The sequence below is a fragment of the Typha latifolia genome, chromosome 10, assembly GCF_019914945.1.
Source record: "Typha latifolia isolate L0001 chromosome 10, TyphaL0001v2, whole genome shotgun sequence".
NCBI classification, from domain to species: Eukaryota; Viridiplantae; Streptophyta; class Magnoliopsida; order Poales; family Typhaceae; genus Typha; species Typha latifolia.
Window position 1 is genome coordinate 4,733,980 of NC_133095.1, and position 21,993 is coordinate 4,755,972.

The 21,993-nt window shown below is 36.1% G+C and overlaps 2 protein-coding genes across 8 annotated transcripts; one reads left to right on the forward strand and one right to left on the reverse strand.

Moving 5' to 3' along the window:
• Positions 1 to 7,473: 7,473 nt before the first annotated feature.
• LOC140796833 (protein FAR1-RELATED SEQUENCE 11) lies at positions 7,474 to 16,787 on the reverse strand. 7 transcript variants are annotated; one of them, XM_073149978.1, is made up of 7 exons: positions 16,590 to 16,773; positions 12,346 to 12,579; positions 11,335 to 11,402; positions 9,823 to 10,332; positions 9,322 to 9,735; positions 8,814 to 9,257; positions 7,474 to 8,535 (listed from the first exon to the last, which is right to left on the reverse strand). In XM_073149978.1, the coding sequence occupies exons 4-7, from the start codon at positions 10,294 to 10,296 to the stop codon at positions 7,921 to 7,923; spliced, it is 1,947 nt and encodes a 648-aa protein (XP_073006079.1). In that variant the 5' UTR covers positions 10,297 to 10,332; positions 11,335 to 11,402; positions 12,346 to 12,579; positions 16,590 to 16,773; the 3' UTR covers positions 7,474 to 7,920. The 7 variants fall into 7 exon arrangements, with proteins under 7 accessions (XP_073006079.1, XP_073006074.1, XP_073006073.1 ...); XM_073149973.1 differs by adding an exon at positions 15,027 to 15,112 and having other exon boundaries at positions 9,322 to 10,332; XM_073149972.1 differs by having other exon boundaries at positions 9,322 to 10,332; positions 16,590 to 16,787.
• Positions 16,788 to 17,454: 667 nt separating this feature from the next.
• LOC140796362 (uncharacterized) lies at positions 17,455 to 21,993 on the forward strand. The gene is made up of 9 exons (XM_073149363.1): positions 17,455 to 17,546; positions 17,633 to 17,752; positions 17,849 to 17,916; positions 19,761 to 19,869; positions 19,972 to 20,040; positions 20,236 to 20,293; positions 21,056 to 21,291; positions 21,592 to 21,643; positions 21,726 to 21,993. The coding sequence occupies exons 1-9, from the start codon at positions 17,544 to 17,546 to the stop codon at positions 21,791 to 21,793; spliced, it is 783 nt and encodes a 260-aa protein (XP_073005464.1). The 5' UTR covers positions 17,455 to 17,543; the 3' UTR covers positions 21,794 to 21,993.

The following is a 21,993-nucleotide window of genomic DNA, read 5'->3' on the forward strand; positions in this document are numbered from 1 at the left end:
GAATTAGAGCAAGTCTCACTGTAGATGTGCATGATTGATGTGTTAGTTTGCATCGAACTGCGTACCTAGATCAGCCCATATGAAATCAATAAATCCTACCATAACTTATCCTTAGCATTTTTTTTTAAGAAAGAAAAGATAATGCTATTATCAATCACTATAGTTACAAATGCTCCACTTATGTTAGGGACTAAATTTTGTACAAGTTGTTCTAGATAGACCCGTTCTCAAGTACAATCAAAACTCATAACATGAATTGAGTTCACGACCTAATCTATTACTTTGTTGGCCTCACGAAAACTATAAGATATAGTGCCATTTTTAATGAAAAAGATAAGGTAGCAACAATCTTCAACAAATTGGTCCAAGGGGCGTTGTAGACCCCATGAATTGCATTAATAGGATCAAAAAGTCTTAATTTGATCATGATGTTATGAGGTTGCAAGCAAGACACACAGAAGAGAGCTTCACATAAGGTGACTGCCAATTGCCGGGGAGGATCAAAGATCACAAAAGGAATATAACTCCACTTGAGTTCAAGGGATTAGTGAATGATCCATCGTATTGAGTTTGAAAAATATTGAGGTGGGGTTCCATTAGATAAGACGGTGTGTTAAAGGGAGAAAGGACAAGACGACAAAGTACTTAAAAGCCAAGGATAGGGATTCCTCCCAAACTAGCTAAACAAGGGGTGCAAGAGTTGGCCCTCAAAAGTATCGAAGCCCTTTTTATCACCGAAGATTAAGAGAGGAGATTCCCAAGTGTTGTAAGAAGTGCCCATCCTACATAGATTGAGCACATTGACAAGCCTAAAGAAGGGGCAGCTATAGATACCAAGCCAACTTGGTCAAGATAAGTATAGTTGAAAGTTTGTTCTAATAAAGCTTCTAGAGGAATAGTTTGATTCTGTGAGGAATCTATCTGTTGGCTTGATTAGGTAACCCAAAATAGGTAAATTAGGATTACAAACTATATACGAAGATAAAATCCAAGTATACAAGTGTATATGTAAATTGCAATGATAATGATATATTCAAAACTTTATGCAAATTAAGAAAAATGTATACAAATAACTTTATGCTTATGAGTCTTATTATGCTATAAAAACTTATATAAGATAAGCAAAGAAAAGAGAGGAAATATGACATCTTGATTTATAGTGGTTCAATCAATACTTACATTCACTCGTCAAAGTTCTTTCCTTTAGAAATTACTATACATTAAAAAATATACATCACTTGTTAATTAAGGTGCTAGCAATTTTTATACGAGATTATCCTCCAAAATCTCTTCTTTCAAAATAATTATTATTTTGAGTCAAAAAGTCTATCGACTTTTTCTAAGAGATTTACTTAATATCTTACTCACAAGTTATCCAAAGATAATCACTTTCAAGGAATTTAATTTACAAATAAATTTCACTAAGAAAAAAAAGGAGAGAAAAAAATACTTGTCTAAGTGGGAACTTTTCTTATTCTCTACTATGAGTTGAACTACATTGCTCCCTTTTGTATTCTTTAATCTTCAAAACTCTTACTTTAACATAATGTATTGACCTCCTTTTATAGGCTTGAAAAGACTCTATCCTAGTTAAAATAGTTTGAAGCAATGGATACCATTTTATAAGCATTTGATGTGTTTAGATTCTAATTAGATTTTAATTTTAATTTGCAGTTCTTGTTGATAAACAAAAAGGTTGAATTGGACTTTTACGGCTAGAAGATAAATTGTAGATATTTGAATTTTATTTTCTAACCTAATAAGAATTATATTAAAAAGAGAAAAGTTATGGTTAAAAAAATAAACATGTGTCCAAATAATATCAGTATGAAAAACAACCTGTATAGTTAACTTATATGCCCTATTGCATATATGTAATATTTAAATTTTAGATATATACATGAAAATTATAGAATATCGAGTGTAATTTTTACATTTAAAATATCATATCTATTAGATTATTATATAGAAACTATAAACAAAAAAATTAGGCAAGTGTCAAGAATCTATTTTCTAGAAATATAGGTTTGTAATATCTAAATTGTGACATAAGTTTAAAAACTAAAATCTGAGAATTTAAAATTATATATTAAAAAAGCGTAATTAAATAAATCTTCTATTTAAATAAAAAAGACTTGACATTGATATCATACAAGAGAAAATATTTCTCGACCGATAAATACTATTTTAACTTGTTTGGTATTATCAAAATAATGTAACTAACTCATTTTTTTATTATCATCAAAATAACATAATAAATCATTGAAACCATAGGGCTAGCATTATGATTTGTAGAGGGTTTTCCACATTACCTAGTTGTAAGCACCCTTGGGCTCTAACTAATTACGAAAAGTGCAATTCCTTTTGAAAGTACTTAGGTTTCTAGGGTAAGACTCTACTAGATCCACATATTGTTCTATCATAAGCACCCGCTCACCACCACTAGGGAAGAATAGACATGATTATTAGGCCCGACCCGCCCAAACCCGGCCGGTTTTAACTGGGCTAAGCCTAGCCTGAGCCCGATTTAGGCTCGGCCCGACCCGAGCTCAATATGGTAGTGGGCAGCATTGGCTAAGCCTTTGCCCGCCGGGCCCAGCCTAAAAGCCCGATCCACTACTCTCATCTATAGCCCAACCCATAATGTATGCATATTTATATAATTATTTTAGTCACACATTAGATATTTAGTAAACTATATATCAATATATATGTATGTTTCCATGAAAAATAAATAAAATATCTTCATATAAGCTCATTAAACTCGGCCTAATAAAATATAATAATTTTATATTTAACGTATTATTTTAGAGCCATTGTACCCAACCCAAGCCCAATATGTAATGGGCTAGTGGGCGGTAACGGGCTAGAATATTTTAGCCCGGCCCGGCCCGCCCAATGATCACGTCTAGGGAAGAAAGATCTCAAAAATCTATTTCCCCCGAGGAATGAATCCCGTTGATTAGATTCATATTAAGGAGGATGATCATTTAGCAAGTGGAATGGTTAGTATTCATTGATTATTAAGTAATGAGGTATCAACACCATTCTTGATATGTTTCAAAAACCCTAACTTGGTGTGCCGGAGTGCTTTCAATTTTGAGCAATGATTCGATACTAATTAATTAGTTATTAAAAATAATTTTTATTAGTCGATAAATTAAAGGATATATAAGATATTTAACATATGTGACTAGATTAATTGATAACAAATTAGAATTTATTTATTATTATTATTTATTCTTATAATCATTTTCTTAATAATAGGAGTGTCAACTTCTACCAATTTATTATTATTTTTATCTTTTATAAAATAAAGATAGCTAAGAGAGAGAAATAAAATATGACTAATTTACCTTTATAATTTAGAAAAATGATCGGTACTTTCGATTTATATGACCGGTACTTTCAGTTAATTTTATTTAGTATCATTAAATTTCAATCGTTCGATTAGGAGAGAGAAATTAAAGTTCTTATTAAATTATTTGCCTCCAATTTTAGGTGCCAACTCTAGGCTGAAAATTGAGGCCCCCCAAAAGGATCGAGGGACATGTAATTGGCCTAGGTTAGTTGAAACCTAGAAATTATCGTGGTTGAAGAGTAGCAAGATTTTCTTAGCAACAATTGAGTGGTTTTCGATGGCCAAGGTTACCATAAAATTTAGGTTGAGTGATATTATCACAACTGATTAAGTGTATGCCACATTTGCCATGGCCCTTAATTCATAAGAACTTGTAAGCAATCTTCGTAATATGATCCACCATTGTGAGGGGAGACCGACCGAGTAGAAGAAAGAAGGTGGACTGGAATAGAGTTAACCATTGAATTAAGCAAGTGTAACACTACGGAATTATACATATGAGTAATTAGATCTTTATAATCCCAAAATAAGGAGCCTTTTAGGGGAAAATATTGGAGGAATTAAATGGGAAACATCCCCTATTCATATTTAGAATGTGCAATAGACTACTCTTACCAAGAGAATTAATATTAGGAAGTAAATGAACCTGAGATTTGGGTGGATTAATGTGGAATTTGGTAATAGATTCAAACATTTTAAACACCTCAATGAGATTTTTATGAGTTTTCATCAATATGAATAAAAATTAACAAATCATCAGCATATAGTAAGTGGTTAAGTTTAAACTATTAGCAATAAAAAGAGACAAGATCTTGCCACAACCTATAACTTCATTAAGTAAACAAGAAAACACATACGCAACTAAGAAAAAAACATATATAAAGGGACATATGATCTCCCTTCCTCATACCATTCTTATCCAAAAACTAAAGAGTAGAGCTTCCATTGATCAAAGTAAAAAATAATATAGAAGAATTGCAAGCTGAAATCCAATTGATGAACTCCATAGGAAATTAAGTTCATACGAATAAGCATATTATTAATAAAAAAAGGGCTCCCTAGAATTTACAACATGGATCGAGTAAGCCATATCTTGAATATGTTTGCTAAGATGGATTTCTCAAAAGTAATGAACTCCGATAGATGAGATTTGTCTGTTCGAAAGAATATTAGTCTACACTCAGCAAGTACTATTGCAAGTCAATAGGTCCAAGGGCTTTGCCAATTACTAGGTACTAATTGGCAAAGACCAAATGACATACTTAATTATCTTATCCTTAGATAATGGTTTAGGAGTTTCACCATAAGGATAGGCACTAAGAGAAGGCAAAATCAACCAATTATCCATGGAATGGTGCTCATGACTAGGGCTCTCAAAAAAGATCGCCCCTCGTGAGTTCGGCTCGTTTAGAGCTCGAGCTCAGCTAGATTTTTAAGCTCAAAAGGGTAATCGAGCCGAGCCGAGCTAGAGTCAACTTGCTTGAGCGCGGCTCGAATAGGCTCCATGTATAATATATTAGATGATATTATATATATATATATATATAGACTAAAATAAATACATAAATATTAGATAGCATAGTTGGTTGAAATTAATTTTAGGGTTAATTACGCTGACACTCCCTAAACTATATTCGGTTTTCACGGAGACTCCCTAAACTTTTTTAGGTTACAATATCACCTCTAAATATTGAAGAAAAATATTAGAGAAATTTCAATGTCACCCTTTTATTAGTGTGCCATGAGAAAAATTGGGCTAGTTAGCTTACGTAGCACTCATATTTCTTACAAATGACCTAGATTCCCTCATAAGCCTTTTAATTAAATTAACATAAAAGGATATATACTATTATAATTAAATTTAACTTATTATCAAAATTTACTTCTTCCACCCCCTCCATCATCAGCTACTTTTCCCTTCACCATTTCCGACAGCCCTTTCACCATCGTCGACCACCCCTTCACCATCGTCGGCAACCGACATTGCCTCCCTACTGTTGGCTTGCAATAGCAAGGAACCAGCCGACCAACCTCTTTGCCGTCGGTTTGCCCTCCTCCCCCTTCCCCCATCTCACTATCGGCAACATCGACTAGCGGCAACGCCAGCAAAATCGACTGTAGAGCTTTCTACCTGCAGTGATGGCAAGGGCAAGGGCCGAGCTAGTCGAGTTGTTTGGGTTCGGCTTCTTCACCAACTTGTTCGGCCTCTTGCGTATGTGCGCTAGTGAGGAGCCGAGCAGCCTTAGCAACGGCAGCGAGCGAGGCCGCGCTCTCCGGCCTCGCCTTCTTGATTGGTCATTTGTGCACGTGCGCTGACGAGGAGCCGAGCAGCCTTGGCAATGACAGCAAGCGAGGCCACGCTCTCCGGCCTCGCCTTCTTGATTGGTCGCTTGCGCATGTGCACCGGCGAGGAGCCGAGTAGCCTCGGCAACGACACCGAGCGAGGCCGTGGGACGGGGAGGCTGCGGCAAGCTCGCTGTCGCGCCATGTGGGAGGGGGGGCCGCGGTGAGCTCTGCGCCAAGCTGCGTGGGATGGGAGGCCACCGGAGAGAGAAGAGAGAAGAGAGTAAGGAGAGAGAAGATGGTAAAATATTTAATATTTTAATTTATTTTTTAAAATTAATAATATTGTGATATATTAATATTAGGGGTATAGTTGGTCATTATGCATTTTTTGTCACTGCCATTACCTGTTTCACTTTAAACCAAGGTTTATGGGTGACATTGTAACCTAAAAAAGTTTAGCATATCAACATAATTAATCCTAAATTTTCTTACCTAGCCAGTGCCTCATCGAGTTGAAGACAAGCTGAGCCGAACTTTTCTAGCTCGAGCTCGATTAGGGTCGAGATTTTCTTCCTCTCGAGCCGAGCTAAGGTCGCTCAAGCTCGACTAGTTTACACACCCTACCCATGACTTCCTAGCCTCATTATCCATGTAATGGGTACCACGACTTTGGGACCCCATAAATTACCATAAAAACTTACAAAATCATCGAAGTAAGTAAAGATTTAGTAACTACAAAATCATAATCAAAAGACACCAAAGCAATAGAATTACGCCGGTAATGAATCCTGGCAGACATGAAAAAAAAGTGGTATTCATATCACCATCGCGGATCCAATTGACTCGGGATCCAATTGATCTTGTGAACGAGGGCGACACACCTGCAATGGCCAGGGAGCAACTATTCATCCTCACAAAGAAGAGGGTAGAGCTCTCTCTCTCTCTCTCTCTCTCTCTCTCTCTCTCTCTCTCTCTCTCTCTCTCTCTCTAGTCTAAAGCTGAGATGCCTGCCTACATCTTATCTCAATTAACCTCAGACCTACCCAATCTACTTTGATTCCACTAGGAGGACACCAATAAAGCCACATTCAACAAACAAGAACGAAAAATGACAAAAGAGAATTTGGCTAATAGGCCACCAAACATCACACCACAAATTGGCCACAATGTCTCTTACCTCACGGTAGTCAAATCAAAACCATTCGTACATAAATGAGTCCTATATAATTGTTCAAATTCGCAAAAAGCAATCAAGAAAGGCAAATAAGAATACGAGCAACTCCATATCAGTTGTTACACCAGGTGAAGAAGGAATTCGCGGAGAACTACCATTGATAAATTACCAGCTACCAACCAAAGGAGATCCCCAGCATTAACAAATCAATGACTGAGACCGTGACATACATGATTTGGGAGGAACTCGACACCGTTGATCATGATCCCGCCGGCGGAACTTTTGTTGAGTGAGGTCGGTTTCAATGAGGACGACAATATCAGAAGAATGCATACATGCATAGTAATAAGATCTAAGACAGAAGAGCTCCCCTCTTGCTAGTGGATCCTCTACCATTTCAAGAAATGATATGGCATTAATCAACCATTGGTTTGGTTGGGGAGAGTCCTCTTCTTCTTCTGCGAGGAGAGGCTGTTCATCTACCCCATCATCAGCTTCATCCTGGTGCTTGCTTATCCCCATTTTATTGAGTGGCGTAGACTATGCACAAACCTAGAATAAATAGTTCCATAAAAAAAGAGAGGCGAAACTACTTTTATCACCGTATTTATCCTATTCTATTCTCGCTCTTTGGCTAATCAAAACAGTAAGCTGGGGATAATCAGCCTTTGTTGAAAATTTGGATGTTGACAATAATGCAATTACTGCCTCTTGCTTCGGCATCTATAAATGTGGGTCCAGCCATCAAGAACAAGTTAAATGGAATTTGTTCTGAAAGCAAGCACACATAGACCATTAATGGTAAAAGAAGGTAAGCATAAGACGAACTCATGGCACAAAATACACATTCAAAAGAGCTGTGGAAGATACATCATTGAGGATCAAGAAACTTCAAAAACTAGAGCTTGCATAATGTTCTGCATCAGTGTAGGTGCCAAAATCCAGCTGCAGTGTACTCAGCTCCTAATTGCGCCTATCAGCCACTTGAACTCCATTAGCTTATATGCAGCCTCCAATTCTTGCAATAAAAGGTCGGCAATCTCTCGATGAGCTAATCTTCATCTTTTCTGTGATAATGATCTGAGAATGAAACAACTTTTTAACCTTTATGCACACCATCTCTTGAACAATTTGTTGAAACAGGATGCTGTCTTATGCGAGACAAGAGAATAGATATCTCTTGCGATGCAATATCCATTCGCTCTTTTGACTTGGCTGCTTCTGATATCAGACATGAGACCATTGACTGCAGTGTTTGTACTCTCTCAGCCTGCTCAGTTGAAACAGCTCCTTGCACTACCTTTGAAGGCAGCGAGTTGATTCGACGCCATCGAACAGGTAGATAGTGGTCTGGAATCTGAAAGCAATTGAGCATTGAAAGAACTCGGAGAGCATGTCGGCAGAGAATTCCTGAAAACTCAAACATACGGCAGCTGCAAGAAAGCAATTCTTCCCCTGGGATCCAAATCACCTTCCGTCCACCATCCATTTTTGTATGATGTCTGACAAGAAAGCAATTTTCTTCCATCTGGAAAGACGCATAGTGGGCAGCCATGACAAGCTCGTCTTGCAGCTTACTGAAAGCATAGGGAGTGAGAACTGCAGCTGCATGAGCTTCCATGGGAGCACCTGTTTTGAGGGCAACATTCTGTAGAGTTTGTTGCATGGTTTGCTGCTCACCAGCTTGGTCTCTAAAATCAACAGCTACAGCAACCTATGAAACAAGAGGTGTCATAATCATTTTTTTTCTTCACTTTGGGCAGTTAAATATTTAAACTTCAATGAAATAAAACATTTAAATATACCAAGATCCATGTTTTAGGATGTCAAGAGAAACCATAGTGTTAAAAGCTTAAGCTTTAGTCACTTATGATCATTCTTTGATCTTAATGCCCAAGCTGTATGCTTCCACATATCATGCACAAATTTTGTAATCTAATAAAGAGTCTTTATTAACGAGTAGATAAAAACTCCAGGAACTCAGAGGCACACCTGTTCTATAAAATGTGCAAGACGTTTTTGTGCACTTAAGAACCGCTGAATGAAAGCATTTATTGACTTTGATAGACCTGTCGCAGTCATTCCTGCAAAGAAATGACTTCTCAAATATGGTAATGCCCAGAGTGTTCGAAAAGCAAACAAATTAGCAATGTGTCTATTTGTGTGAAGTCCAAATGAGTTCACCATCTCCTGCCATCCCAGTTCAAAGTCATCAACACTTTCCATATTATAGAGCTTATAGAACTCGGCTTTCCATTCATTGTACCGCTCTCCAAGAACTGCATTAAACCAAGATGGGAATTTTGCAACTATAAGCCATATGCAGAGGGCATGTTTCGTGCTTGGCATCTCAAGAGCTAATGCTTCTTTAAGAAACATATTCTGATCAGTTAAAATTGTCCGTGGAGCCTTTCCATTCATGAAGCTCAGGAAAACCTGCCACCAGAAGAAGGCTTAGAGAAGAAAGAGTTAACAAAAAATAAGGGTTTTAGAATTTTACCTGTAATGCCCATGTGAAGGATCGGACATTCTCCTCTCTTAGAAGCACACAACTGAAGAAGCAAGGCATTCCATAATTGTTCATGCCAACCCAAATTCCAACTGGCATATCAAAAGCAGCCAAACGATGAGTTGTATCAAACACAACTGCATCACCGAAGATCTCATATAATTGGACCGATGAGGCATATGACCAAGCAATATTCTCCAGCCTGTTATCAGCATCTACACTGAAATCATACTTGAAGTTGGGATCCTTTTCCTTGATATTCTTGCACATTTTGAGGAGGTCAATAGTCTCCTCATCCTGGTCTACCTTTCTAAAAGATTGTATAAGATTTCTCACATCCTTTTCAGTAAAAGGCAAATTTCCAGGTTCAACACACTTCTCTAGCTCCATTAGTCTCATCATTTGCTGCACAGAAATGCCGGTCTTTGTGAACATCAAGATGCGGGTTCTATCAGTGTCTGAAATGGTGCGATAAGCTGGAAGAAAGCGTACTTGATCTGGTTCCAGCAGTTCATGATTGTGGTGGTTAGCAAAGCCTGTGACACGCCATTCAGGAATGCCCATATCCGTGCTTTTGCTGATCCGCATGTATGCTTGGCAACCACAACGAGAAGATTTTCGATTTCTTTGTGGTTTAGTTTCACTTGCTGCTTTTGAAGGAGTATTGCCAGCACGATGGCACACAAAGTACCGCCTTGTGAGTCCCTTTCCAACCCCATCTTTTCCTTCTGTACGATGACGACGAATAGAGAAGCCACAACGCTTTGCAAATTCACTATAAAACTCATATGCAGCATCATGTGTCACAAATCTTTGGCCAATATAAGGGATGGTGTCATTTGAAGTTTCCAATGAAAGCCGTGTATCCTCCGGAGATTCCTCTGCGCTGCTAGTGTCTTCCTGAGAGAATGACCTTTGTTCTGAGGGATCATCATAAACCTCTAGCATTGCTCTAGCTTCTGACATTATTCTTGCATCTGAACAATCGATAGAATGACAACCCTGCACATGACAAGAATATACACCTGAAGAATCTTGGTCAACAATTTCTACGTTTAAAACTAACTGACATAGTTCCTCAAATTTCAGGAACTTTAGAAAACAAGCAAAGACAAAGTGATAATGACAATGGCTTCAGTCATAAATTAATATAAGAGTTGCTCCTCAGCATCACAACTACCCCATTTGTTCAAATACCTAAGCACAAGGTCGTCTATTTGTATTGTCAATATCAGCCATTTCATTGAACCAACACCAACAAATGAATTTGATTTATATAATAAAGTAGACGGAGAATGATTGAAGATTAGCGCCACAATATCACCAGAATGTCCATTTACTTGTCATTATTGGGTAGCGAAAAGCAAGGTTATAAAATTGGAACATTAAGAGAAGCAAAGTGAACAAAGTCATCTCCACATGTGAAATGTAGATTTGCAAAAAGAGTACAAGTTTGTTGTTTATCATCATGGGTCCTCAGACAACCAGTGGCAGGTGGGATTTCTAAAACACATGATTCTAGAGAAGCCCTAAATATATTAGTTATCTTCATGAACAATTATTTCCAATTTCACCAAAATGAATAATCCTAATCTGGTCAAAGGTCAGTAAAGAATTATAGAAGTACACACTATCCCATGCATTTCATGTTGCTTTTAGTCCAGGCCGACCCATATTGGGTGCTGGAAAAGAAATCGACTATGTAGAAAAAACAATGCAACTTTATAGTTGTCATGTGCATACGCTGGCATTGGTGGACACTTATGCATATGCAACCGCAGACCTATATGTGGTTAGACCTCACAAGCTTATGCAGAGTAGTTTACTCATCGCCACCACCTAAGCAAGCACATGGCCGCTTTTTAAGATGGCGATTCCAATAACTATGTTGATGAGAGAAAAGGAACAGGCAGCCAAGTACAAGCCTAGTATAACCAATCAAGATAGAAGAAAATAGAGTCTGAAAAAATTCAGTGGTAGATAAAAGTAAAATGTGTTTGATACCTCATAAGTTATAACTTCTGACAAGGTATTATAAGCTTAGTCCAGCAAAAATACAGAAGCTCTATTATCTGGAATTCAGAACAAAAGAATACCATATTGTTAGTGAGTACTTAGTGGCGGTAACATGTCTCGCTGGTACCTAAGCGCAAAACAATAGAGGAAACAATTATTTGCAACTAAGAGAAATAATTTTGAATGTGTAATATGTTATGCTATATAATAGTAAATGAACTTCCTCTCCACAAATAGTTATTTGCTTGAAAATGCCAGCAACTTTAGGTTTAGCTATGAATTGTCGAATCCACATTGCTTGGAACTTCACATCCTTCAGTCGACTTGCAAGTCCTTGCAGAATGACGACATAGCATCAGAGAAGTTGGTGCAAGGGGGACATTAGAAATAACTGCCCTGTTTGGGATTTCCTAACAGGTAGATTCTGAGTATGACAACTTATTACATTGCTAGTATGGTATGGCTCACCTGTTAATTATCTTTTTCTTAACAAAAGAACTTGCTCTGTCAAGTTTAAATAGATATAAAGCGTTCAATCAGTACACACACACACACACACACACAGATCTCAGCCAACTAACTTACAGCATAACAATAACCACTAAGATCTCCATTAATCAAGATTAGACATAGCCATTACATGATAGAATTTGTAAGTACATTTATTTTATACTGGCAAATTCGTGGACAAAATTACATTTATTAGAGTTATACAAATTAGATTAAAATGTATGTCAAGTCACATATCTTATGGAATGTGAGATCATATGAAAAATCAAGTCAATGTTCCAAGAAAAGCCTGTACAGTAGCTGTTTTTAGAATCTTGTCCGGATAGGATTAAGGGCATCTAGAAACCAGAGAAAATTTAAGTGGTGTCCTGATGATACTTAAAGACATTGGACAGCATATGCAGGACAACAAAAGAAAATTCAGAAACAGATTTAGACATGAAGTTTCCTTTAGTGGTTCTCCTAGTACAAAGAACAGATGATTCTCACCTCTAATTAAAGACCCCAGAAGCTAAAGAGAGATCATCCATCCATTGAGAACTTAAGTGAATTCAAGTCTCATACTTAGAGATTTTTAGTTTCCCTCATGGAGCTCACTTAACATCCAATGTGACGAGAGCCACCTACACATGTTCAAGTGTTGTTTCTCCATCTGAGATTAATCAAGAGCATAGGATGAGCTGAATCGACTACCACCTACCACCAACGAGTTTCAGAGCCAATCTGGGAAGACATAATACAAATTAAAAGCAAAGACAATCTAATCAGAGAATAATTAATCAAAACAAACTTCGAGCAAGAGAAGTTGAACTTCAACAGTTAGATGACAGACTGTCTAAAGTGTAGTAAGTAATTCATATATCTACAAATTATTGATATAGATTGATCTGATTTGAATGAATTCGTGGTTTTTTTTCTCTGAATGCATTGAGAGGTTTTCCAAGTTAAAGAAAAATCATGGTTGTCTGTGTTGTGTTTACTTTTTCCATTTCTTCTCGGCTTTGGCTGTCCTACTCTTAGTTTTTACTCTCAGACTTGAGTTTGGTTTTCCTAGTTTGATTAGTATTCAATTTTCCTAATCCCAAAAGGATTTGACTGTTCTGATCAAATTAAGATTTGTATTTGACCGTTTGACCTTGATTTGAATTTTGACTTTTTATATCTTCTTTACCTAGACAAACTAGGATTCTTATCTCTTCCATGAAGCTTTAATTAGTATCGGTGCATACTTTGGCTTCACGTTTTCTTAGATTTTACTATCATAATTATCAATATGACATAACTTCAGTAGATTGCTGAAATTCCTTTGGCTTATTTATTCTAAAAGAAAGAAAAACTCTAGTTATCAAAAATTGTCGTTTTCACCTGTCTTGTGCCTTCCCTAGTTTTGAAGATATTTCAGAGGACTAAATCCTATTGTATGATACTAAAATAAGTAAAGAGTTGAAGTTCAGATATCCAATTGTCATTATGAATGCAATTAGCATTTTGTCTTTCGGTGGTCTCACATTTTGGCAAAGCTTAAAATAGAGATAAAATTAAAAAATATATATAAATATATAAATTAGGAAATAAAGAAAAAATAGAGAACACAGATTTTACAATAAATGTCACCACTACTATGGTGCCATCAAAGAGCAACATCCAAATAGATCCAATTATCCAATTAGAAATAGTTTTGAAGTTGCAATGTAGTGACACACAAATCAAAACAAGAAGATATAAATCATGAGCAATCCGAATAATAAATCACTAGACGCCCCCATCAATAAATTGTCTGATCATGTAGTCCACAGGGTCATTGAACCCCTGTGAAGCATGGATACGGATACGGGATACGGGGATACGGAGATACGGATACAGGGATACGATAAATTTTTAAAAGTAGGATACGAATACGACATGGATACGCCAATAAATAAATAAATAACATATTTTTGATTTGTTGTCAACCAATATAATATATGGTAAAAAATAATTATCCCATAAATGATAAAATAAAAGGAAAGAAAGCTACATATTTAATATCTACATGCCTAAAACTTTAGAATAATATTGTAATAGAAACTGATATGAAACTTAAAATGTTAGTGAAACATTAAAACCTAATTCAACTATTAGTCTACAACTAATTTAGATCTTTAAATAGGTTTCAAGTTATATGTTTAATTCATTATCAAATAAACAAAGCCTTAAAGTATCATGAAGGATTAGACAATTGTATATACATATAGAGTATATATTTTATATCATCTTTTAGCACAAAAAGAAAAAAGAAAAAGGATTGGATGATCAAGAAAAGTATCGGAGCCGTATCTTGCCGTATCTTGCCGTATCGTGCCGTATCGGAAAAGTAAAATTATTATTTTTAAATTCGGATACTCCTCTGGCCGTATTCGATACGTATCTGGCCGTATCAGTATCCGATACGTATCGGATATTGGTACGAAGGGGCAAACGAAGTATCTGTGCTTCATAGTTGAACCCACATGAAACCCATAATGTAATTTTTTCTATTAAATTTGTTCACACATAGAAGTAAGATGATACCTCCTCATATGCATGAAATTTCTACTAATCGTTGAAATATATATAACTTCTTGAGGTGATCGCCCCTAAATAACTTCCTCGTTAGTAGATTATTGCATACACAATTCCTCCATGAGTTATTTGGTGGATTATCCAGGAGATCATATTGTGATATTTCCAACAGTTGTACTTTCTCATGTACATCTGTTGCAGAACTCATGAAATCAAATTTAACTGAAAAGTAGACGAGCTTTCCATCATGCAAAATGCTGTTCTGCTTAGTCCCCTTTTAAAACAAGCCTCTTTAGCATGGACAATAAATCAAGAAAAGGTAATTCCTTGTCTTGTGTGGTGTATTGTTCATTTGATCAGTAAATCCCAAACAAGAAACACCTTTCTTTTCCTTCTTTTCTGTTTAAATGACATAGAGAGAGATCTCAATCTTTATGTCCCATCAGTAATTGGTATGTGTCTTCTCCCTTGCTTATTGTGTTAATGTGCTTCAAAGGGAGACAAAGGTATAGTTTGGACAGTGGAGGATTTGATATTTCCTAGGATCTGAATTTGCTCTTTTTAACTGAATCTACATCAAGAGGGTGTGACAAAAAGTAGGAGATTAGCCAGAGAGTGAGAGACGGGACATTTGGACAACAAGGAACAAGAAGTCTTTTGGACGTTGGAGGATTTTATCCTTCCTCAGCTCTGCATTTGCTCCTTTTAAGTGTCCCTACATCAAGAGACCATGATATGAACATGAGTGAAGCCACAGGGGCAATGAAGGGAAACTGCATCGTGATATAAGCAGGAGTGAAGCCACAGGGACAAGGAAGGGGCACTACACAACCCCATCCCATCAGGTGTCCCATAAAAGAATTGTTACAGATTAGTCATTGATGGTGGTATTCTGAGGCAAAAATGAAGGAGGTTAAACAAACAGTATTTTAGAAAAAAATTATACAACCTCATGATTTGAAGCAATAGCCTGCTCTTTGTTAATACCAACTTATGCCAAACAAGTGTGATTGGAATATTAGTATGACCTCCCCTTTGGTTCCTAATTGGTACTTTCCAAGAACAGACAAATTAAAATTCCGGCTATTATGGTTCCACTCTTGTCAACGACAGTTGTTATTTCCGTATAAATGAATTGTACTATATTTCTATTAACATGAATTGAGAGTTAAGGGAAGATCTTGATTTAAGGCAAGGTTCCATAAGTTATCAGAACTAACCCATACCATTAAGTTAAGAAATAGTGAGAGAGAGAGAGAGAGAGAGAGAGAGAGAGAGAGGATGCCGATGAATGGGAGATAAAATAGAGTTCATGGAATATATACTCTGAATCCAATTTTCTAAGTAGACAAAGTTTTCTAGCATCAAACACTATAGGACTTTATTAGTCTGGACATTTCTTTCTATCATATATCTGGGTTTAGGTTAGAATCTTTAACTCATTCAATTTGGATCCTTCAAATTGAAGGGAAAGAGAATAGTATTTGCCAAATGCAATTTCGCAATAGTACAAATCCATTAGATCTATGGTTTATTTTTTAAAATTCTAATTGCAAAAAATAAGATGTTGCCTTTATCTTTTGAGCAAAATGTATAAAGTGCAGAATCGAGAAAAATGCAAGCTGGTTAGACATCTTATAGATGCAGAACAAGAAAAGGAAAAGAAGTTGACCACGAGGTAAGAAAAACAAAAAGATCCATTAGGCACACTATAATCCAATTAGATATAACCACTTACTGCCAAGTTGGACCGAAAAATATAGAACAATAAAAGACCAGGAAACCCTTAAAAAGCTACTCAATGAGTAAATCTACAGTTAAACTAGTAATGTCGCCAGATACGATCATTGTTTATCTTTCTACTTTCTACAACCCGTTCCAAGCTATCTGAATTTGCATTAGCAGGCGAAGCTTTCGTTCATGGGTCATTACTAGATAAGTTAGCAATGGAGGAGATTCAGAGGTCATAGGACTACATGCAGAAACACAACCTAAAATGACATAAAATCCACCATGATCATTTGCTTCTTTAGTAATTACTCCTTTCGTCTTTCCCTTCTACATCTTACTCTTCCCTTTCCTTTCAACCACGATAGCAGACACGAATCAACAACGAAATCGATTCGAAGGGCATCCAAACTAGTAAACAAAAAGAAATTGGTGTAGTAAGATCAACAACTATTGCCAAGTACCTCGTTGTTGCCTCGACGAACTCTATTTGGGATCTTCTCCGAGAAAGAAGCTATCGAGAGACCGAAAAAAGGGAGAGGAGCCGATCGCCGGGAAGAAATGGAACTATTGGAGCACTCGTTTTGGGGAGAGAGAGAAAGAGAGCAGAGAGAGAGACACTAAACCCGAAGGCCGAAGGTCTTGTAGGAAGATTGGGCCTCTTCTATATAAGCCTATTGGATTCTTATTTGTACTCGAATTTGTATCAAAATTAAGAAAATAGGTTAATTATACTTACTTAAATTAAAAAAATTATCACCATATTTTCCACATAAATACCTACTAGGTCTAAATTCATTTCACTTACTATAATTTTATTTATATTATTTTTAAATTTAAAATTATCATAGATAACTGGATTAGCTTTGTAACGCGTCAAAAAATAATCCCGATTAGATTTTAGATAATAAATATATAACAAATATATTTATTTTTATCATCTGAAATTTAATCAATATTATTTTAAATATATTAAAAAATTTATCTAATTATCTATAACTTTATTTATAATAAATATTTTTAAATGCGATCTTTAGTCTAGCTAAATATGATAGAAAATGTAATAATTTTATTATAAAGTACGGCATCACATCCCCCATCCTACCCTCAGTTTGGACATCTAAAAGATAACTACCCAAATTTCTCACCAATCACCAAAAAAAATAAAACAAGCCCTACTCGGATCAAAGAACCTTAGGATCCGAGAAAGCTAATCACAAACGTCAGGTTCGAACCGAATCCCGGCCCGAATCCGAATCCGAATCCGAACCCGAACCCGAACCCGGCCCTGCCCGGCCCGTAAGAGGACGATAATCGAATTGATTCTTTTCTTATATCGAAGAAAAGAAGTGGGAAACGCCTCTTTCTTCTCCACCCAAAACCTTAGCTAGGGTTTCTCCTCACCGCCGTTGCTCGCCATGGTTAGTCGATTTTTTATCCTTCCTTTTTTTATTTTCTGTCCTATTTCGGCTTCTCTTATGGTACATCTGCAATCTTGTTTATTTAGCCGCAAGGAGATTACATAGAGCTTCACAGGAAGCGCCATGGCTACCGTCTCGACCACTTCGAGCGGAAGCGGAAGAAGGAGGCTCGAGAAGTACACAAACGATCGGCTATGGCCCAAAAGGTGAGAGCTTTGAATCCTAATATGAGCAGATTTCGTTCCGGTTTGATACGTTATGGTTGGTTCTTTACGATGCATTTTGTTGTACTTGTCTGTCAGACCCTTGGTATTAAAGGGAAGATGTTTGCCAAGAAGCGGTATGCGGAGAAGGCGTTGATGAAGAAAACGTAAGCATGCTTGCATTTTTAACGACCTTTTTCTGCTGAAGTTTGATTTCATCCGTCATTTTAGTATTTTTCATGCTGAATTTACTTATTTGATCAAGATAAAGATAGAGAATGGTACATTCGTTCATCCTTTTTGCAGTGGTGATTTAGGAAATTTGAGTAGTGATAACTGGTTAGGGCAATAAGTTAGTGACATGTAAATATTTTCTTGATAACTTGGTGGATAACTGCCTAGTAGGAGTAAAGTGAGACAATCTGAGAAAACAAATAACACAAATTGTTGAAAGAGGTTTAGGAACAACCTAAGGTATGTTCGTGCCTGCTGGGATTATAGAATCTAGTGATAAAATAATAATTTTTTTTGCATCTGTAGAGACCCGGTTCATTAACATAATTTTAATTCTTATTATGATCTATAATTTTTCCTCCTATTGTGGCAAAAGGGATTTGAATTCAGAAAATATAAGTATATAACTACATGCCTGGGGTACTTTAGGTCACACCTTTTGGACTGATCATGATTTAGTAATGATGGGCTGTTGGGAAGATACAAGGTACATTCTTATGTTAGCTCCTAACTATCGTGTTATTAATTTTTGCCTCTGTAGATCTTATTGGTAGAATTGTAGGCTATTATCTTAGCAAAATTAAAGTCTTCTAGTTTTGGCTGATTTTAGCTTTGTTATGCCTTTGTATTGTTTCCTCTTCATGCTAACAGTCCTGCAGTTGCATTCATATTCTGTATTTCCATTTCACAAGTTATTCTTGGATGAAAATGATAAACAAAAACTATCAGTTTTCATATGATGGAGTATTTAAGTTGATTATTGGGAAACTTTTTTAAATTGTAGAATAAAGTGTGTTTTAGATTAATATATTAGGTAGTACCTTTTGATGGAAGGCACAAACTTGGTGCCAAAAGAAAGCTAAATAATAGTATTTGATTCACATCGTGAAATACAACGAGGAGGTTGAGGAAACCTTTCCACATTGGAAGCTTCCATGTGTCACCTCTTATTCAGAAGCATAATGCGTAATATATTGTGATTCGTTAAATTGGTTTAGGTTCTTCTGCACTTGGTCCAATGGAACTTTTACTTTTATGCTTCTAAATCTGCATTGCTACATTGTTTAGATTGTAGATGTCATATGTGATCACAATATTCTGTATCAAGGTAGATATGTGTATGCAAGAAAACGATTTTCTCCCATTTGGATTAAATTTGTGGGAGAAAAAGAGAGAGAATAGAAAAGAATATATAGGCTATCCAAAGTGCTTGCTTTAATGGAAGCAGAGTCTTTCCCCTTATGGTTCTCTCCAGAATTGGAGAGAACAGAAGAGTAGGGAAGGGAACTTTTGTAGTTCTCTACTCTGATCTTATCCAGATAAGAGAAGAGCAAGTGTCATTTTTCTTCTATCTTTTTCTCTTTTGGAGTTGTGCTAGGGAAAAGAATTGGTTACAAATGTCTACCTACTATAAGAAAAAAGGAATTCTCATGGATGTGGAGAATTAGAGGAAGCAGCATATCCTCATGTAATGTTTGATAGTACATAACCTGAGTGGCTCCACATCTCAGGTTTCTGGAGAATGTATCGCCATCTTATATGATATTTTAAGTATTTGGTGATGTTTATGCGATGTATAAAGTTTTTGAGTTGCACTGTAAAACAATCTTTGTTCTCCGTAGCTTGGATAGTGGATAATCAACTTGATGATGAATCTTTTCCTTTCTTTTTCTTTTACATATATATAAATGCATTTGATAAGAAATTTAAGGTTATTATGTACTCAATATTTCTGCCATTGTAAGATATAGCGCATTGATTTGCTTTGATTCTTTAGGCTTGCTATGCACGATGAGTCATCAACCAGACGCAAGGTGGATGATAATGTTCATGATGGAGCTATTCCTGCCTATTTGCTAGATCGTGACACAACAACACGTGCAAAAGTAATAATTTATGCTTATTTTTAAGTCACATTCTTTTGTTTGAGTACAAATGGTACACTATGTTTATCTGGTTGATACTGATTCTATTTTTTATTCTCATAGGTTCTTAGCAATACAATCAAACAAAAGAGGAAGGAAAAAGCTGGCAAATGGGATGTTCCTCTGCCAAAGGTATGCTATCTTATTCTTTGGACCATTCACATAACCGAATGTTTGATTTTGTACTATTCTAAGAATCTTATCATCCAATTCTCTTCGAGATGGTTTCTTATTGCTAGTTCTTTTATGGCCAGCAAACTGTTCTTCTTCTCATCATTTAATTGTTCTCATTGCTGAAAAGTAAATAAAAAAAAATCTCCTTTTCAGGTCAGGCCTGTTGCTGAAGAAGAGATGTTTAAAGTTCTTCGTACTGGCAAACGGAAAAGTAAGTAACTGTTGAAGTTTGTTCGTGCTATTATTTTCCAAGGACACCTGGCTCTTAATCTGGGAAAACTAGTATCTAGTAGCATCATTTTAACAACAAGCATCCTGTATTGATTTATCTCTTGCTTTTCCTTCCATACTTATTTCAAGTTATCATTGCCTCAAGAATTAAGCATAATATATCACTTTTAAATCATAATATGACTATGAGTGGAGAAGTACTGAAATTTTGTTATAGGCAGTTCATTTGAACATTTGTTCTACTTGCTTGCTGAAGGAAGAACATTGTACAGTAGTTTTTATTTAATCCAACTATTTTCCTGGATTTGCACAATCTATAAAACTTATAGTTTTGTTTGTGGAAGAATGCCTTAAGAGAATCAAAATGAAAAACATAACCAGCATTCTGTTAAATAGAATCTTTAAACAAGACATGCCACATTTCAGATAATTTGTGCTTTTTTCAATATGAATATTTATGTAGATATGACTACCCTTTTTTTTTTCTCTCTTCTCCCTAGTAGTTGTTAAATGCTCAATTATTAAGTGTTTTGTTACTTCTAAGATTCTGATCTTGTACAAGTTCTAGTATGATTTCTAATTGTGTTATTTTATTGTTTTTGTTGAGAATTTCTGCATTATGATACTAGTCCAAATTTTGCTTTATGTAAGATGAATTAGGATTGTTAAACTTGGGGAGTTAGAAATGGCACAAGTTTTGACCTGCTTATGATATCTTCTTATACTTTCTTTGCTGTACCAGCCAAGCAGTGGAAGAGAATGGTCACTAAAGCAACCTTCGTCGGACCAGGGTTTACAAGAAAACCACCAAAATACGAGCGCTTCATCCGTCCTATGGGCTTGCGGTTCACCAAAGCTCATGTGACACACCCTGAATTAAAATGCACTTTTAATCTTGAGATAATTGGGATAAAGAAGAACCCGAACGGTCCAATGTACACATCTCTTGGTGTCATAACAAAGGGAACCATCATTGAGGTAAAAAATCTTCATCTTTTGTTTGTTTTGTGCTGGTTCCTTAAAATAGTCTTAAGAGACTTATGTTTTACTTGAAAGCATCTTTTCTTACCTGTTCTGTTACATGCCATGTAAATGTAAATCTTTGTTGCTTTTTTTTTTTTGTTGAGAAAACAAGTCTGTAAACAGATTTCTGCTCTTTTAATAGACGGTTGTTGTGTTTAACTCTCTTAGATAACTGAAGCGACATATCAAGACGTTTCCGTTATGTATCTATTTTGGTTGCGGCATCTCTTTAAACCTCACTGTTTCTCCTGTCAGGTGAATGTTAGCGAGCTTGGTCTTGTTACTCCTGCTGGAAAAGTGGTTTGGGGTGAGAAACTTGTCCTCATTGCGTTCGAGCTAATTCGCCATTTCTCCCAGTCTTTTGATCACCCTCTTTCTAATGGTTGTAGGTAAATACGCACAAGTTACAAATAATCCGGAGAATGATGGTTGCATAAATGGTGTGCTACTTGTATGACAAGTTTTGCCCAGCGAAATTTTCTTTGGCAAGATCTGCATCCATTTGGTAGATGTGGAATTTTTATGCCCTTATCAAACAATGTTCCTACTTGTCCACCTTTCTTCTGCAAGAGCTGACCACCTTAGCAAGTGTTTGCTATTTTGTACTTGTGATGGTACGATCTAATCTCAAATAGATTTTAATTTGTATTGAGGTTA

Excerpts from the sequence above, each read along its gene's own strand:
- LOC140796833 (XM_073149972.1), bottom strand. The coding sequence starts at position 10,296 with ATGTCAGAAGCTAGAGCAATGCTAGAGGTTTATGATGATCCCTCAGAA. Across the intron at positions 9,258-9,321 it reads CCTTCACATGGGCATTACAG|GTTTTCCTGAGCTTCATGAA; the intron begins GTAAAATTCTAA and ends TTCTGGTGGCAG. Across the intron at positions 8,536-8,813 it reads TTGCACATTTTATAGAACAG|GTTGCTGTAGCTGTTGATTT; the intron begins GTGTGCCTCTGA and ends CTTGTTTCATAG.
- LOC140796362 (XM_073149363.1), top strand. Across the intron at positions 17,753-17,848 it reads GATCGGCTATGGCCCAAAAG|ACCCTTGGTATTAAAGGGAA; the intron begins GTGAGAGCTTTG and ends CTTGTCTGTCAG. Across the intron at positions 20,294-21,055 it reads TCGTACTGGCAAACGGAAAA|CCAAGCAGTGGAAGAGAATG; the intron begins GTAAGTAACTGT and ends TTGCTGTACCAG.